The sequence below is a fragment of the Crinia signifera genome, chromosome 11 (genome assembly GCF_055691185.1).
Source record: "Crinia signifera chromosome 11, ASM5569118v1, whole genome shotgun sequence".
In the NCBI taxonomy this organism is placed as follows: Eukaryota; Metazoa; Chordata; class Amphibia; order Anura; family Myobatrachidae; genus Crinia; species Crinia signifera.
In genome coordinates this window covers 58,432,968-58,452,128 of record NC_139227.1, presented here as the reverse complement: position 1 = coordinate 58,452,128, position 19,161 = coordinate 58,432,968, and the positions used below count along the sequence as shown (strand labels likewise).

Here is a 19,161-nt window from a genome sequence, read left to right as displayed (position 1 = left end):
TGTAATGATTTTACGGAGTTATGCAAAGAAGCTTGGCAAACTCCTCGCAGGAAGTTCATAGTTCCCAAGAAACTGGCCTCCTTTTATCCTCTGCTGGTCGCAGAATGCGCTAAGTGGGAGGTGCCGCCCTCAGTTGATGCTCATGTCGCGTGCTTAGTCTGTTATTCCACATTGCCTATTCCGTCCGCATCTTCCTTAAAAGACGCCACGGACAGGAAACTAGAAACTAATCTTAAGACCATTTTTTCCCCCTTCAGGAGCGGTTACTATAGCGTTAGCTATAGCATGGTTGCCTGCCTATTGACGCTTGGGCCAAAGCGTTAGAAAACGTTAATGCCTCTGAGAAACCAGAGGGAGTGTGTGGGGATAATAAATATCACCACCAGGTGGCGCTGCTCCACTCAATAATAAGTACTAGTGAGTTACTAATAAGAAAGATAAAGATTAATCTTTCTTTTAATAAAAAAGTAATATATCACAATAAAAAAATGTGCATTTACATATCAATTTACACTCAAAAATAGACACACAACATATAACATAAAAGGTATGAGCTGGCTATGAGGCTTTTATGGCTGCATTATTGCTGTAATGAGACAATAGCAAGGCTTTAAATAAGCAATATTTACCAGTCCCGTATGGATATGTATATTCTCCTACAGTGGATGTCTGTATGGGTACCGTGCCCTTTATCTGAGCTCTGTGATATTGCTTTTTTGCAGATAGTGCTGTTCACTCCCTAAAATAGGGAACAGGCTCCAGGTACAGGTGTCCACCCAAGAATGTTTCCAGGTCCACAAGAGAGATTTTTGTAATCCAATATACCGGTAACTGGCAACAGTAGGGCTATGTGGGCTCCAATCCAACTTGGATTGGAGCCCACTTAGCCCTACTGTTGCCAGTTACCGGAAGAGATGCTATTTTTCTCTGGAACCAAACTGACAACGCCGATATATGGACCTTAAGAGAGGTTAACCGTAAACCGATATTTAACCCCCTTTGAAGGAAGGATAGTATTCTGGCAATCTTAAAAACTTTAGGATCCTACTTGCGGGATGCACACCAGGAAAAATAAGTGTGCCAGTGCCGGTAATAAATCCTAGTTGATGCTGGTTTACGTGCCTGAATCATAGTCCCAATAACCTTGGCAGAAAAACCTTTGTTTTTTAGTAAGGCAGTCTCAAGCGCCATGCCGATAAAGAAAGGTGCAGAAGGTCTGGGTGCAGACAAGGACACTGTCTGAGCAAATCCGGTCATAGTGGTAATTGGAATGTTTGTTGAAATGACATCTGCTGAAGGTCCACATAAAAATGCTGATGAGGCCAGGCCAGGGCTATCAGAATGAGATCCCCGCCTTCTAGTTTGAATTTCCTGAGCACTTGAGGTATCATGGATACCGGAGGAAACACATATGGAAGATGATAATTCCAGTGTACTGACATAGCATCCATGAAGCTGGCTTGATGATCCCTGGACTGCGACACTGGACACTTTGTTGTTGTGTCGGGACGGCACTATATCCACGTCCGGAAGACCCCATCATTTCACGAGAAGACTTCGGATGAATATCCTGGCAACTTAGGAAGTCTGCCTCCCAATTTAGTACCCCCGAGATGAAGACCACCAATAGGGCCAGAAGGTGTTGTTCTGCCAGGATAAGGATTTTGGACACTTCCGGTATGGCTGCTGTGCTGCATGTGCCCCCTTTATGGTTTATGTAAGCAATAAAAAAAAAAAAAAAGAGAAAAAAAAGGGGTTGCAAGGTTCGATGCACGCTTAATAAAGATCATGCATTTTGTCTAGGTTTTATTACAAATGAACCTCTGTTATGCCGTATTGAGTATTGTATTTTTTATGAGAAAAGAAGAACCTCTGTTATGCCGTATTGAGTATTGTATTTCTTATGAGAAACAAGCACTGGTTTGATTAATTGAATATCTCTAGCTATATTGCTAGTTTGTAACTCTGTCATTTGGCACAGAGCCCAGGCTGTTCTCAATTGGAGATGTGTTACAATTCTAGTGTTAATATCTATACTGTATAACTTTGATTGTGGCACAATTTGTTGCCATTTACAGTATTACTGAGTAGAAACCTAATATAGGCAGTAGACTGTAATGCCCCTGTCCCACTGCAGCTAAAAAAACGGTAAATTGCCGATTTTCAGCGCAATTTACCGTTTTAAGGCTGCAGTGGGAAAGTGCCAGAGTTGAAATACCGTTTAAAGCTAAATGGTATTTCAACCCGTTTTTAAAGCAGAGTCCTACACGTTAAAATAACGTTTAAGAGGCAGTGGGAATGCCTCTTAAATGTTATTTAGCCTCCAGGCAGTCCCAGTGCCTGATGAGACCTAGTAGTTCTCACTTTGTGCATGTGTAATGAGTGCACGTGCATAATAAAGAGCCGCTCATTACATATGCGCATATGTAATGAGCTGCTCATTATTATGCACGTGCACTCATTACATAAGTGAGAACTACTAGTTCTCATCAGGCACTGCCTGTACCCTGCATGGACCCCCGTTGCCTCCCCACTGCCCTGCATCCCTGTGCAGGTAAGTACAAGAGGAGGGGAGGTGGGGGCACAGGGCAGGTACGGGGGCTAGGCACTCTTTACACTTGGGGGGGGGGGATAAGGCACTCTTTACACTTGGGGGGGAGGGATTAGGCACTCTTTACACTGGGGGGGGGGGGGTTAGGCACTCTACATTTTACATGGTTCACTGCAATGGGAATGGTACTTTAATGGTATTTAAAATGGTGCAGTGGGAATGCTAATACCGTTTTAAATACCATTTAAGATTACCAGTACTTTAAACTGGTCTGCAGTGGGAAAGCAGCATAACTCTTAACTCATATGCACAGTTATGGTGGGCTTAAATAATTGTAAATACCTCAAGAAGCCACCTGTACTGATTAGGTCAATTGTAGTTGAATTGTATACACGGTCAGATGTGCCTTCATATACTATCCACGATCAGATCGGATCGTGGATAGTATCTGAAGGCACATCCGATTTGCATACAAGTCTGATGGTGTGTACACACGGTACTTTTTGCCTTCCGATGTTGACGATATAGTCAACATCGGATCGGAACCGGATGCAGATCGCAAGGGTTTTAACCCTTCAGATCCCGATCCAATTCCGATGCGCGTTCATGTATCGCAAGGCAGAAAGTCTGGTCTGCCTTGACTATATAGTGCATATCTGCACTATATAGTCAGACTTGTAAGCAAATCGGATGTGCCTTCAGATACTATTCACGATCCGATCGGATCGTGGATAGTATCTGAAGGCACATCTGACCGTGTGTACACACCATCAGATCTGCACTATATAGTCAAGGCAGACAAGACTTTCTGCCTTGCGATACGTGAACGCGCATCGGAATCGGATCGGGATGGCAAGGGTTAAAACCCTTGCGATCTGCATCCGATTCCGATCCGATGTTGACTATATCGTCAACATCGGAAGGCAAAAAGTACAGTGTGTACACACCATAAGAAGTTCAAGGACAGCAATAAAGAACTAATAAGAAAGATAAAGATTAATCTTTCTTTTAATAAAAAAGTAATATATCACAATAAAAAAATGTGCATTTACATATCAATTTACACTCAAAAATAGACACACAACATATAACATAAAAGGTATGAGCTGGCTATGAGGCTTTTATGGCTGCATTATTGCTGTAATGAGACAATAGCAAGGCTTTAAATAAGCAATATTTACCAGTCCCGTATGGATATGTATATTCTCCTACAGTGGATGTCTGTATGGGTACCGTGCCCTTTATCTGAGCTCTGTGATATTGCTTTTTTGCAGATAGTGCTGTTCACTCCCTAAAATAGGGAACAGGCTCCAGGTACAGGTGTCCACCCAAGAATGTTTCCAGGTCCACAAGAGAGATTTTTGTAATCCAATATACCGGTAACTGGCAACAGTAGGGCTATGTGGGCTCCAATCCAACTTGGATTGGAGCCCACTTAGCCCTACTGTTGCCAGTTACCGGAAGAGATGATATTTTTCTCTGGAACCAAACTGACAACGCCGATATATGGACCTTAAGAGAGGTTAACCGTAAACCGATATTTAACCCCCTTTGAAGGAAGGATAGTATTCTGGCAATCTTAAAAACTTTAGGATCCTACTTGCGGGATGCACACCAGGAAAAATAAGTGTGCCAGTGCCGGTAATAAATCCTAGTTGATGCTGGTTTACGTGCCTGAATCATAGTCCCAATAACCTTGGCAGAAAAACCTTTGTTTTTTAGTAAGGCAGTCTCAAGCGCCATGCCGATAAAGAAAGGTGCAGAAGGTCTGGGTGCAGACAAGGACACTGTCTGAGCAAATCCGGTCATAGTGGTAATTGGAATGTTTGTTGAAATGACATCTGCTGAAGGTCCACATAAAAATGCTGATGAGGCCAGGCCAGGGCTATCAGAATGAGATCCCCGCCTTCTAGTTTGAATTTCCTGAGCACTTGAGGTATCATGGATACCGGAGGAAACACATATGGAAGATGATAATTCCAGTGTACTGACATAGCATCCATGAAGCTGGCTTGATGATCCCTGGACTGCGACCCGAACATTGACACTTTGTTGTTGTGTCGGGACGGCACTATATCCACGTCCGGAAGACCCCATCATTTCACGAGAAGACTTCGGATGAATATCCTGGCAACTTAGGAAGTCTGCCTCCCAATTTAGTACCCCCGAGATGAAGACCACCAATAGGGCCAGAAGGTGTTGTTCTGCCAGGATAAGGATTTTGGACACTTCCGGTATGGCTGCTGTGCTGCATGTGCCCCCTTTATGGTTTATGTAAGCAATAAAAAAAAAAAAAAGAGAAAAAAAAGGGGTTGCAAGGTTCGATGCACGCTTAATAAAGATCATGCATTTTGTCTAGGTTTTATTAAAAATGAACCTCTGTTATGCCGTATTGAGTATTGTATTTTTTATGAGAAAAGAAGAACCTCTGTTATGCCGTATTGAGTATTGTATTTCTTATGAGAAACAAGCACTGGTTTGATTAATTGAATATCTCTAGCTATATTGCTAGTTTGTAACTCTGTCATTTGGCACAGAGCCCAGGCTGTTCTCAATTGGAGATGTGTTACAATTCTAGTGTTAATATCTATACTGTATAACTTTGATTGTGGCACAATTTGTTGCCATTTACAGTATTACTGAGTAGAAACCTAATATAGGCAGTAGACTGTAATGCCCCTGTCCCACTGCAGCTAAAAAAACGGTAAATTGCCGATTTTCAGCGCAATTTACCGTTTTAAGGCTGCAGTGGGAAAGTGCCAGAGTTGAAATACCGTTTAAAGCTAAATGGTATTTCAACCCGTTTTTAAAGCAGAGTCCTACACGTTAAAATAACGTTTAAGAGGCAGTGGGAATGCCTCTTAAATGTTATTTAGCCTCCAGGCAGTCCCAGTGCCTGATGAGACCTAGTAGTTCTCACTTTGTGCATGTGTAATGAGTGCACGTGCATAATAAAGAGCCGCTCATTACATATGCGCATATGTAATGAGCTGCTCATTATTATGCACGTGCACTCATTACATAAGTGAGAACTACTAGTTCTCATCAGGCACTGCCTGTACCCTGCATGGACCCCCGTTGCCTCCCCACTGCCCTGCATCCCTGTGCAGGTAAGTACAAGAGGAGGGGAGGTGGGGGCACAGGGCAGGTACGGGGGCTAGGCACTCTTTACACTTGGGGGGGGGGGATAAGGCACTCTTTACACTTGGGGGGGAGGGATTAGGCACTCTTTACACTGGGGGGGGGGGGGGGTTAGGCACTCTACATTTTACATGGTTCACTGCAATGGGAATGGTACTTAAATGGTATTTAAAATGGTGCAGTGGGAATGCTAATACCGTTTTAAATACCATTTAAGATTACCAGTACTTTAAACTGGTCTGCAGTGGGAAAGCAGCATAACTCTTAACTCATATGCACAGTTATGGTGGGCTTAAATAATTGTAAATACCTCAAGAAGCCACCTGTACTGATTAGGTCAATTGTAGTTGAATTGTATACACGGTCAGATGTGCCTTCATATACTATCCACGATCCGATCAGATCGGATCGTGGATAGTATCTGAAGGCACATCCGATTTGCATACAAGTCTGATGGTGTGTACACACGGTACTTTTTGCCTTCCGATGTTGACGATATAGTCAACATCGGATCGGAACCGGATGCAGATCGCAAGGGTTTTAACCCTTCAGATCCCGATCCAATTCCGATGCGCGTTCATGTATCGCAAGGCAGAAAGTCTTGTCTGCCTTGACTATATAGTGCATATGTGCACTATATAGTCAGACTTGTAAGCAAATCGGATGTGCCTTCAGATACTATTCACGATCCGATCGGATCGTGGATAGTATCTGAAGGCACATCTGACCGTCTGTACACACCATCAGATCTGCACTATATAGTCAAGGCAGACAAGACTTTCTGCCTTGCGATACGTGAACGCGCATCGGAATCGGATCGGGATGGCAAGGGTTAAAACCCTTGCGATCTGCATCCGATTCCGATCCGATGTTGACTATATCGTCAACATCGGAAGGCAAAAAGTACAGTGTGTACACACCATAAGAAGTTCAAGGACAGCAAAAAAGAACTGACAGAAGAAAAGTTCTGCTGTTTACAAACGGTGAGATTCCCTTGCTATTCAACTTAAGATTCAAATGCTATACAATCTTTGCTAACGCTGTACTATTTACATACAATTCATGCTATCTACATTCGATTTGCACTATATAGTCATTGTTATCCTGTCTATCTGGGTTTTCGATTTGTGCAGTCACGGAAGTGCATTGGGATCGCAAGGTAAAAAACCTGTGCAATCTGCATGCGATCCCGATGCGATTTTGACTATATATAGTCAAAAATCTCATGCTGATTGTACCCGTGTGTACACACCATTAGATTAGCACCAAGTCACATACACAACACAACCAAGTAGTTGGCTGAGGCAAATTAATGCCACTGCACCCCAATCAACCACTGTACCCTATGGAGTAATGCTGTGTACACACGGTGAGATTCCATAATACAGAGAAGACTTGACTTTGGCCTGGGGGCATATCATACATTTGCGAAAATATATGTAACCAATATCTCTGAATTCTATTATCATGTAGTGTTCTATACTGGTTACTAATCGAATACCAATCATTGAGCTGGGGGAAACAATGTCTTTTTTTACTTAGTCAGTACTATGCTGGAACCGAAGTGGGTGGCTTCCTTTGCCGAGGTACTGTCCCGTATTGCTGACAGCTTAGCGGCTCCACCGCCTCAACCTTTTTTGGGAATCCCTTCCCATGTGCATGTGCCACCCATGCTCCTGCAGACTATGCTTTAGACTTTGCGTGCAGCTTAATCTGAGGTGCCGGCGTCTGTACCCAGAGGGCATAAAATGGCAGTCCCCCTTTTCGCAAATATCGAGGCCTCTTCTGCAGAGGACAAGGAAGCCGAGGCCTCTTAGGGGGCTAATTCTGAAGATGAAGATTCTTCAGTTGAGGTGGATGCCCCGGCCTTAGTAGAAGCAGTTTGTACCATCTTGCAGATTCGACGCGCCAGCAGCACCTAAACCTAGGACACCGTTGTTTAAACGTAAAAAGTCTGTTAGGACTGAATTCCCACCGTGTAATGATTTTACGAATTCCCACCGTGTAATGATTTTACGGAGTTATGCAAAGAAGCTTGGCAAACTCCTCGCAGGAAGTTCATAGTTCCCAAGAAACTGGCCTCCTTTTATCCTCTGCTGGTCGCAGAATGCGCTAAGTGGGAGGTGCCGCCCTCAGTTGATGCTCATGTCGCGTGCTTAGTCTGTGCTTCCACATTGCCTATTCCGTCCGCATCTTCCTTAAAAGACGCCACGGACAGGAAACTAGAAACTAATCTTAAGACCATTTTTTCCCCCTTCAGGAGCGGTTACTATAGCGTTAGCTATAGCATGGTTGCCTGCCTATTGACGCTTGGGCCAAAGCGTTAGAAAACGTTAATGCCTCTGAGAAACCAGAGGGAGTGTGTGGGGATAATAAATATCACCACCAGGTAGCGCTGCTCCACTCAATAATAAGTACTAGTGAGTTACTAATAAGAAAGATAAAGATTAATCTTTCTTTTAATAAAAAAGTAATATATCACAATAAAAAAATGTGCATTTACATATCAATTTACACTCAAAAATAGACACACAACATATAACATAAAAGGTATGAGCTGGCTATGAGGCTTTTATGGCTGCATTATTGCTGTAATGAGACAATAGCAAGGCTTTAAATAAGCAATATTTACCAGTCCCGTATGGATATGTATATTCTCCTACAGTGGATGTCTGTATGGGTACCGTGCCCTTTATCTGAGCTCTGTGATATTGCTTTTTTGCAGATAGTGCTGTTCACTCCCTAAAATAGGGAACAGGCTCCAGGTACAGGTGTCCACCCAAGAATGTTTCCAGGTCCACAAGAGAGATTTTTGTAATCCAATATACCGGTAACTGGCAACAGTAGGGCTATGTGTTATATTGTGCTATATTCTTGGATTGGAGCCCACTTAGCCCTACTGTTGCCAGTTACCGGAAGAGATGCTATTTTTCTCTGGAACCAAACTGACAACGCCGATATATGGACCTTAAGAGAGGTTAACCGTAAACCGATATTTAACCCCCTTTGAAGGAAGGATAGTATTCTGGCAATCTTAAAAACTTTAGGATCCTACTTGCGGGATGCACACCAGGAAAAATAAGTGTGACAGTGCCGGTAATAAATCCTAGTTGATGCTGGTTTACGTGCCTGAATCATAGTCCCAATAACCTTGGCAGAAAAACCTTTGTTTTTTAGTAAGGCAGTCTCAAGCGCCATGCCGATAAAGAAAGGTGCAGAAGGTCTGGGTGCAGACAAGGACACTGTCTGAGCAAATCCGGTCATAGTGGTAATTGGAATGTTTGTTGAAATGACATCTGCTGAAGGTCCACATAAAAATGCTGATGAGGCCAGGCCAGGGCTATCAGAATGAGATCCCCACCTTCTAGTTTGAATTTCCTGAGCACTTGAGTTATCATGGATACCAGAGGAAAGACATATGGAAGATGATAATTCCAGTGTACTGACATAGCATCCATGAAGCTGGCTTGATGATCCCTGGACTGCGACCCGAACATTGACACTTTGTTGTTGTGTCGGGACGGCATTATATCCACGTCCGGAAGACCCCATCATTTCACGAGAAGACTTCGGATGAATATCCTGGCAACTTAGGAAGTCTGCCTCCCAATTTAGTACCCCCGAGATGAAGACCACCAATAGGGCCAGAAGGTGTTGTTCTGCCAGGATAAGGATTTTGGACACTTCCAGTATGGCTGCTGTGCTGCATGTGCCCCCTTTATGGTTTATGTAAGCAATAAAAAAAAAAAAAAAGAGAGAGAAAAAAAAGGGGTTGCAAGGTTCGATGCACGCTTAATAAAGATCATGCATTTTGTCTAGGTTTTATTAAAAATGACCCTTTAGTTTTTCTTTTATTTAATGAAACTCAGTGACATGAAACATTAGACATGGTGAAATGAGAGGTTAAAATCACATAGATATATCACAGGCAACATACATGGTGTGTTAGGGGTAAGTTTTGGAAAATGTGCAAAAAAAAATATATATATATATATATATATATAAAAAAAGAACCTCTGTTATGCCTTATTGAGTATTGTATTTTTTATGAGAAAAAAAGAACCTCTGTTATGCCGTATTGAGTATTGTATTTCTTATGAGAAACAAGCACTGGTTTAATTAATTGAATATCTCTAGCTATATTGCTAGTTTGTAACTCTGTCATTTGGCACAGAGCCCAGGCTGTTCTCAATTGGAGATGTGTTACAATTCTAGTGTTAATATCTATACTGTATAACTTTGATTGTGGCACAATTTGTTGCCATTTACAGTATTACTGAGTAGAAACCTAATATAGGCAGGAGACTATAATGCCCCTGTCCCACTGCAGCTAAAAAAACGGTAAATTGCCGATTTTCAGCGCAATTTACCGTTTTAAGGCTGCAGTGGGAAAGTGCCAGAGTTGAAATACCGTTTAAAGCTAAATGGTATTTCAACCCGTTTTTAAAGCAGAGTCCTACACGTTAAAATAACGTTTAAGAGGCAGTGGGAATGCCTCTTAAATGTTATTTAGCCTCCAGGCAGTCCCAGTGCCTGATGAGACCTAGTAGTTCTCACTTTGTGCATGTGTAATGAGTGCACGTGCATAATAAAGAGCCGCTCATTACATATGCGCATATGTAATGAGCTGCTCATTATTATGCACGTGCACTCATTACATAAGTGAGAACTACTAGTTCTCATCAGGCACTGCCTGTACCCTGCATGGACCCCCGTTGCCTCCCCACTGCCCTGCATCCCTGTGCAGGTAAGTACAAGGGGAGGGGAGGTGGGGGCACAGGGCAGGTACGGGGGTTAGGCACTCTTTACACTTGGGGGGGGGGGGGGGGGGGGGATTAGGCACTCTTTACACTGGGGGGGGGGGTTAGGCACTCTACATTTTACTTGGTTTACTGCAATGGGAATGGTACTTAAATGGTATTTAAAATGGTGCAGTGGGAATGCTAATACCGTTTTAAATACCATTTAAGATTACCAGTACTTTAAACTGGTCTGCAGTGGGAAAGCAGCATAACTCTTAACTCATATGCACAGTTATGGTGGGCTTAAATAATTGTAAATACCTCAAGAAGCCACCTGTACTGATTAGGTCAATTGTAGTTGAATTGTATACACGGTCAGATGTGCCTTCAGATACTATCCACGATCAGATCGGATCGTGGATAGTATCTGAAGGCACATCCGATTTGCATACAAGTCTGATGGTGTGTACACACGGTACTTTTTGCCTTCCGATGTTGACGATATAGTCAACATCGGATCGGAATCGGATGCAGATCGCAAGGGTTTTAACCCTTCAGATCCCGATCCAATTCCGATGCGCGTTCACGTATCGCAAGGCAGAAAGTCTTGTCTGCCTTGACTATATAGTGCATATCTGCACTATATAGTCAGACTTGTAAGCAAATCGGATGTGCCTTCAGATACTATCCACGATCCGATCCGATCGGATCGTGGATAGTATCTGAAGGCATATCTGACCGTGTGTACACACCATCAGATCTGCACTATATAGTCAAGGCAGACAAGACTTTCTGCCTTGCGATACGTGAACGCGCATTGGAATTGGATCGGGATGGCAAGGGTTAAAACCCTTGCGATCTGCATCAGATTCCGATCCGATGTTGACTATATCGTCAACATCGGAAGGCAAAAAGTACAGTGTGTACACACCATAAGAAGTTCAAGGACAGCAATAAAGAACTGATAGAAGAAAAGTTCTGCTGTTTACAAACGGTGAGATTCCCTTGCTATTCAACTTAAGATTCAAATGCTATACAATCTTTGCTAACGCTGTACTATTTACATACAATTCATGCTATCTACATTCGATTTGCACTATATAGTCATTGTTATCCTGTCTATCTGGGTTTTCGATTTGTGCAGTCACGGAAGTGCATTGGGATCGCAAGGTAAAAAACCTGTGCAATCTGCATGCAATCCCGATGCGATTTTGACTATATAGTCAAAAATCTCATGCTGATTGTACCCGTGTGTACACACCATTAGATTAGCACCAAGTCACATACACAACACAACCAAGTAGTTGGCTGAGGCAAATTAATGCCACTGCACCCCAATCAACCACTGTACCCTATGGAGTAATGCTGTGTACACACGGTGAGATTCCCTTGCTATTAAACATAAGATTCAAATGCTATACAATCTTTGCTATCTCTGTGCTTTTGACATACAATTCTTGCGATCAGCATTAGATTTGCACTATATAGTCATTGCTGCCCTGTCTATCTGGGTTTCGATTTGTGCTGGCACGGGAGCGCACATCGGGATTGCAAGGTAAAAAACCTGTGCAATCTGCATACGATCTGCATGCGATTTTGATTATATAGTCAAAATCTCATGCTGGATTGGACCGTGTATACACAACCACAGAGGAGACTGTACCCGCACTCCAGGAGACTCTGGCCGCGATGCAGAAGATGGCTGCCGGACTCTTGAGAGAGCAGCTTCCTGGGTGGCAGATCTGCGTGAGATTGGTGGCCAAAGCTGGGGGAGGTGCTGCAGGCTAGGCGGCGCCCCCCCCAGTCTGCGCTCTGGCCCCGGTGGTCTAGTGGAATCCTTGCCGCAAGCAACAGTGTCCACCCCAGCTGCTGCGGCCTGTCTCCCCGGCACGCAGCATAACAGCGGTATGCGATCTGAGAGAGCCTTACCTGCTCCTGTGCTCTGGTCACTCTGTCAGAGGGAGAAGTGTCTGGCGGTGCTAGACGCTGGATCTCTCCCCCGCTGAGTACCCCTCTTTACCATGGTCATGGAGGCCTTTCGGCACCAGTAGGAGTGAGGGAGCTGCTGCACCGCCGTCAGTATGACTGACAGCGGAGGCAGCCCAGTCGCATCAATGTGGCTCAGTGTAAAAATAAAAGCTTCTTTGGTATTACCTCTCTGTGGTAATCCCTGCTGAGTTTAACGGTGCTCCAGCTTCCTGCTGGCACCAACAAAAACTGAGGAGCTGAGCATGGGGGTGGGGTTATAGGGGAGAGGACACAGCAATTCAAGTCAAATTCCTATTATACGCAAGTATACCTGGCCAATAAAGCGAATTCTGATTCTATAGGTGCTCTGTGAGGTGTATATAGTATCAGGCCATGTCTATAGATGCACTGTGAGGTGTATATAGTATTAGGAAGTGTCTATAGATGCTCTGTGAGGTGTATACAGTATAACGCCGTGTCTATAGATGCTCTGTGAGGTGCATACAGTATTACGCTGCGTCAGTACCTGTGTAACGGAATCCCCCATAATCACAGCCTCTGAAATGCGATTCTGTAGGAAGCTCCACGTGTCCTGGAAGTCGGAGGAGTTATCCTGCATCATGACCAGCTCAGTTGTGTTGTAGACTCCTGCTAGCACCGCCCTCCGTGAGTACCAGCTGACCTGCAGAGCAGGATGCGCAACGTTATGTACACGGCGTAGATGATCATGCCACGCTACTGATACAGATCAGGCTGTCCTCCATATTAGCAGGAACTCTAGCACTTTATAGTGAGACTGATCACAACCTATATCACACTTCTGTAGAGCCGCTGCAGCCAATCACATCCTGTATCACACTTCTGTAGAGACGCTGCAGCCAATCACAGCCTGTATCACACTTCTGTAGAGGGACTGTACCATACATTCCTGTGACCTGTACTAGACACAGGGCTGACTGATAAGCCCCATACACACACACTGGGCAATTTTGAGCTGAAAGCAGCCCAGCGTGTATGGGGCAGCAATGAGTGCTGGTACGTGGTCCTACATAATTGCCACCGGCCGCTGTTCATCTGCTGGAATTACCGGAAGATAAGCGATGGGGTGGGCGGCTTTCCATACCATCCTGGAAAGAAAATTGCTCAGTGTATATGGACCTATAATCCCTGTATTATATAAGGGGATTTTTGTAAAACCTTTCCGTTCAAACCCCTTTCTCTGAGTCCATCCTGGTGACACAGCTAACCTTGGGATGTAGGAGGGTCTGCAGTAGCCAAGGCACCTATGCTGAAATCCTTTGGAAGCAGGCTCCTCCCTTCTGCATCCCATGAAGCTTCAATTCAACTTCTAAAGCACACTAGGATACATAACTCAGTACCATGCCTGAACATCTTATATGCACAATCATATAACCATAACATGACACACATGAACGGTATAACTTAAGGGAGGGATCACTGTGTCACCAGGATGGACTCAGAGAAAGGGGTTCGAACGGTAAGTTCTTACAAAAATCCCCTTTTCTCTTTCATCCATCCTGGTGACACAGCTAACCTTGGGACGTTCACGAGCCGGTCCTTTGGGAGGGTATGCTCAGACTGACAGTTCTCATCACTGCCCGTCCAAATGAAGCGTCCTCAGACGTGAACTCATGGAACCTGTAAAATTTGGTAAAGGTATGAACAGAAGACCAAGTGGCAGCCCTGCACAACTGTTCCGCTGTAGCCCCATGATGCACAGCCCAAGAGGAAGCAACTGACCTGGTGGTATGGGAATTTATCCGAGAAGCAACAGGTCTACCTACCTTGGTGTAAGCATAGGCAATTACTGACCTTAACCACCTGTTAACAATCAGTTTTGCGGATGTTCTTTTACCCTTTCAACGTATATTCGAAAGCCGCGAACTATGTCCAATTTCTTTAAATTTGTCCCTATTCTTAGCCCCGTCAGGTGGGGAAAATGCCGGAAGCACAATCTCCTGGTTTAAATGAAAGGAAGAGACTACCTTAGGTAGAAATTTAGGAACTGTTCGAAGCACAGCCCTATCTTCATGAAAAATTTAATGTGGAGACTTGCAGGACAAGGCTCCTAGCTCCGATACACGCCTCACCAAAGCAATGGCTAACAAAAAAGTCAGTTTCCAAGAAACAAATTTAAGGTCAGCTGACCTTAATGGTTCAAAAGGAGGATTCTGTAATACTGATAGAACCAAAGACAAATCCCAAGGTGCCACAAGTTGCCTATATGGAGGCTTAAGTCTGGTTACGCCCTGTAGGTTTGAACCTCCGGCAACAGAGATATCCTTTTCTGAATGAAAATGGACAGAGACGAAAGTTGTACCTTTAAGGACTGCAACCCCAGCCCGGTTGAAAATCCATCCTGAAGGAAATCCAATAATAAAGACACCTTGAACCTAGAAGTGTGTACCTTCTGACGCTCACACCACCTGATGTAAATTTTCCAGACTCAATGATAATTTGCAGCAGGCACCAGCTTACGAGCCCTTACCATAGTCTGGATAATTTCTTCAATAAGGAGGTTTCATAAGCCAGGCCGTCAAATTGAGACGAGCTAGGTCCAGGTGTAGAAATGGTCCTTGCCTTAGAAGGTCCTGCCGAAGGGGAGAACGCCAAGATTCCGTCGACAATCTAAGTATGTCGGAATACCAGGACCTCCTGGGTCAGTCCGGTGCAATCAGAATGGCTTGCACCTCTTGAGAATTCACACTCTTCAGCACCTGTGGAATCATAGGAAACAGGGGAAATATGTAGACCAGGTTGAAGTGCCACGGAACCGCCATGGCATCCACCGCCCAAGCGGACGGGTCCTTGGTCCGAGCACAAAACCTCGGAACCTGACAGTTGTTCCGGGATGCCATTAAATCCAGTTCTGGGAGCCCCCAGCGATGCACAATCTACTGGAATACCTCCTGGTGTAATGACCATTCCCCCTCCAACAGATTCTCTCTGCTGAGGAAATCCGCCTCTACATTCTGGATCCCCGGAATGAACACAGCAAACAGAGCAGGAATGTGGATTTCTGCCCACCTGAAAATCTGCGAGACTTCCTGCATTGTCATCCTGCTGCGCTTCCCGCCCGGATGTTTCAGGTAAGCCACAGCCGTGGCAATGTCCGACTGTACCCGTATGGGCGATCCCTTCAAAAGATCCTCCACCTTCTGAAAGGTTTTCCGGTACTCTTTACTTAGAAGGGCGCCCATCATGGCCATCTCGGGCATTGAATGCACTAAAAAATCGGGTGCGATGCGACCGACGAGATGCCCGAGATTTCCCATAGGGAACAATGTTAAATGTCTCAATTGACCCGATTTTCCTGTTCAATGCCTCAATTGACCCAATTTTTCCATAGGAAACAATGTTAAATGGGCCACAGAGGCCAAATAGGCACCCTGAAGTGTATAAAAGCCACCCGAATTGTTAACGCCACCCCACGATCAACGTCAACCCGAAGCGTGGCGAGCGCAGCGAGCCCGCGAGGGGCGGCGGTACGCGTCCTACGACCTTTTCATACCCCCACTATCCACTTCAGGTGGAGTTGAGAATAGAAAGTGTGGCGAGCGCAGCGAGCCACCGAGCCTGAAGCGTGGCGAGCGCAGCGAGCCCCGCGAGGGGATGCAGATACCTTCACAGGTATCCGCGTCCCCTCGCGGGCTTCACAGCTGTCCGCGTCCGCTCGCCACACTTTCTATTCTCAACTCCACGCCGATGTGGATAGTGGGGGTATGAAAAGTTCGTAGGACGCGTACCGCCGCCCCTCGCCACGCTTCGGGTTGACGTTGATCGTGGGGTGGCGTTAACAATTCGGGTGGCCATTATACACTTCAGGGTGCCTATTTGGCCTCTGTGGCCCATTTAACATTGTTTCCTATGGAAAAATCGGGTCAATTGAGGCATTGAACAGGAAAATTGGGTCAATTGAGACATTTAACATTGTTCTCTATGGGAAATCGCGGGCATCTTGTCGGTCGCATCGCACTGGTTTTTTTAGTGCATTCAATGCCTGAGATGCCCGAGATTTTTTACTAACGATGCCCACGATCAAAATCGTGGGCGCCGTTCTAAGTAAAGAGTACCGGTTTTCTAAACCGCCCGAAGTTCCAATATATTTATCGAATTCGTGACTGGACCACAGTCCCTGCAACCGTAGGTGATGGGCCACCGCCCCCCAGCCCTTGAGACTGGCATCGGTTGTAACAACCAACCACTCCCAAGAGTGAAGGGAACACCCCAGCTGCAACGTCTCTGTGTCCATCCACCAGATCAAGGACTCCCTTGTCTCTTGAGACAGAAACAACAGCGTCCCCTGACCAACATGAAAGAATGTTCCATTGAAAAATCCTCGAATGAAACCTGGCAAACTGAAGCGTCTCGAACGTTGACACCATTTTGCCGAGAATTTTCACTCCATGCCAAACCGTAGGACCTTGTGCTTGTACGATCATCAACACCAGCTGATGGATGTCCAGTGCCTTGGACTCTGGCAGAAACACCCGGTGTAGATGGGTGTCCAAAATTACCCCCAAAAACTGTAGTCTCTGCGTGGGAAACAAGTGAGACTTGGGAAGATTTAACACCACCCCTGGTCTTGCAAAAATTGTGTCGCTATGTTCAGGTGTTCCTGAAGTCTTTCCCCTGACTCCGCCTTGAACAGTAGATCGTCTAAGTAGGGGATAATTACTATAACTCTCAGTCTGAGGGATGCTGTCATGACAGCCATCACCTTTGTAAAGACCCTCTGTGCCGTAGCCACACCAAAGGGTAGGGCTTGGGACTGAAAATGAGTCTCCCCTACTGCAAAGCGAAGTAAGGAATGATGCTCCATGCATATGGGTATATGTAGAGAAGTACCTTGGATATACACCGATGCTAGATATTCTCCCGGCTCTATGCTGCATAGCACTGAATGCAGAGATTCCATGATCTACCCAGAGATGCCGATTTAAAGACTTTAAATTTAGAATGGGTCTGAAAGACCCATCTGGTTTGGGGTCCAAGAAAACAGGGATTTTTTACTTAACTACATATTTGACTACATAGGTCAAATAACCGTATACAGTATAAACCCTGACAAGGGAAAACTCCAAAGGTTACCTGAGAGGAACCTAACCATGAACATAAAATGGTGGAGAACAGCGCTGAGGCGGGCGTCCAGTGACACCTGTGGACTCGGAGAAAAGTATTTACGGTAAGTACAAAATCCCTGTTTCTCCTTCATCCACTAGGTTACACTGAAAACGTCCCTGAGCTTCCAACCCGGGTGGGTGAGCGCTGAGAACCCCTTAAGACAGAGAGGCCAAACTGAGAAGCTGGCACCGCAAAGGTATCAAACCTATAGAAGTGAACAAAGGTTTGACAACCTGACCACGTAGCAGCTGGGCAGAGCTGTTGGAGAGAAACCCCCACGGGCAGCCGCCCATGAGGGACCCATGGATCTAGTGGAGTGCGCCCTTATGGTAGAAGGAGGCATCTGAGATCCAGCAATGTACGCCTGACGAATGGTCAGACGGATCCACCTGGCAAGTGTCTGTTTGGAAGCTGGCCACCCATGACGTACAGGGTCATAGGTGACAAACAAGACATCCGACTTGCGAAAAGAGGCCGTGTGAGAGACTTAGATGCACAGGGCCCTAACTACATCCAAGGACCTGCCCTCTGGCGAAGCGACCGAGAAGGCCAGAACCACAATGGCATGTATTCAATGCTCCTATGTCGCTGTAAATAACGGTGAGTGTGCATGTTTTTTGGAGAGTAGTGAACTTTTCTCTCCTATTTTGTGCTTCCCTGTATTCAGCTCTGTTGCTTCTCCAAAAATATTTTGCGAAGCTAACTCAGTTCACCCTGCACTTCTCCCCATGTCTGTTCAATGGGGATTTTAGTGTCTCTCTCAAAAAGTGTATTCAATGCACAAATTGCGAGTCCTGCTGGTTTCTTTTTTAGAGATGTTCTCCATTTTTCCCTCGGCATCTTTTTTAGGTGAACTGTAAGGCTATCTTTGTTAAAGTTGTTATTTTTTTATTTATTTTTTATGGCTTATAAATTAAAAAAAATGTACTCTAATGTATTTATTGCAAGTGCCATAATGCTGTACTTCTATATTAATTTATTTGGAATTTAAGAAGTTATTTTAATGGTAACCAATAAGAAATCATTTTGGAATGCTCCTAGTAATTTCCCATGCTTCCTCTCTTCTTCCTCACCTAACCCCCAAACAGGCTTTTAAACACGCTAACAATTATAAAATAAATTAAATAAAAACACAGGGCAAATAAACAATGCTAAAAGCACAACACAAGGATAAAGGCCAAACAGAACAAAATACACCCGTCTGCACAAACCCAATTAAAATAGTCACACAGCCATTTGTTGTAAAATAAATACTGAACAAAACATTTACCTTTCTAAACCTTTGTAAAAAAATACAAGTCCACAAATGTGAGGAACACGCTGCTGAGATGAACACCCTGCTCAGGAATATCCCACTCTGACCAGCTCACGTGGAGAGCAGGAGAAAACAGATGTCTCCAGTTACAGCTCTCCCATTTGAACTTGCATAATTATGCTAAGTTCGCAAAAGGGGTCAGTGAGCTGGCCACAAGTTGAATACTGAGGAAGTCAGAAATGAGGAGATAAGAAAAAGTGCCGAGCGCTTCAGCGAGATCACAGGGACACAGAACAGTGAGCGGTGAGCCAGACTCTCAAAAAACATTGAATACTCCTCAACGGGTTGGTTCACGTGAA

The 19,161-nt window shown here is 44.8% G+C and overlaps 1 protein-coding gene across 3 annotated transcripts in view; it reads right to left on the bottom strand.

Annotated features, from left to right (window-relative positions):
- COQ9 (coenzyme Q9) overlaps positions 1-19,161 on the bottom strand; it is a 62,962-nt gene that overhangs the window by 9,358 nt on the left and 34,443 nt on the right. For all 3 annotated transcript variants that reach the window (XM_083163885.1, XM_083163887.1, XM_083163886.1), the window contains exon 7: positions 12,929-13,084. In XM_083163885.1, coding sequence (XP_083020011.1) covers positions 12,929-13,084 — 156 coding nt within the window. The remainder of the gene's footprint in view (positions 1-12,928; positions 13,085-19,161) is intronic.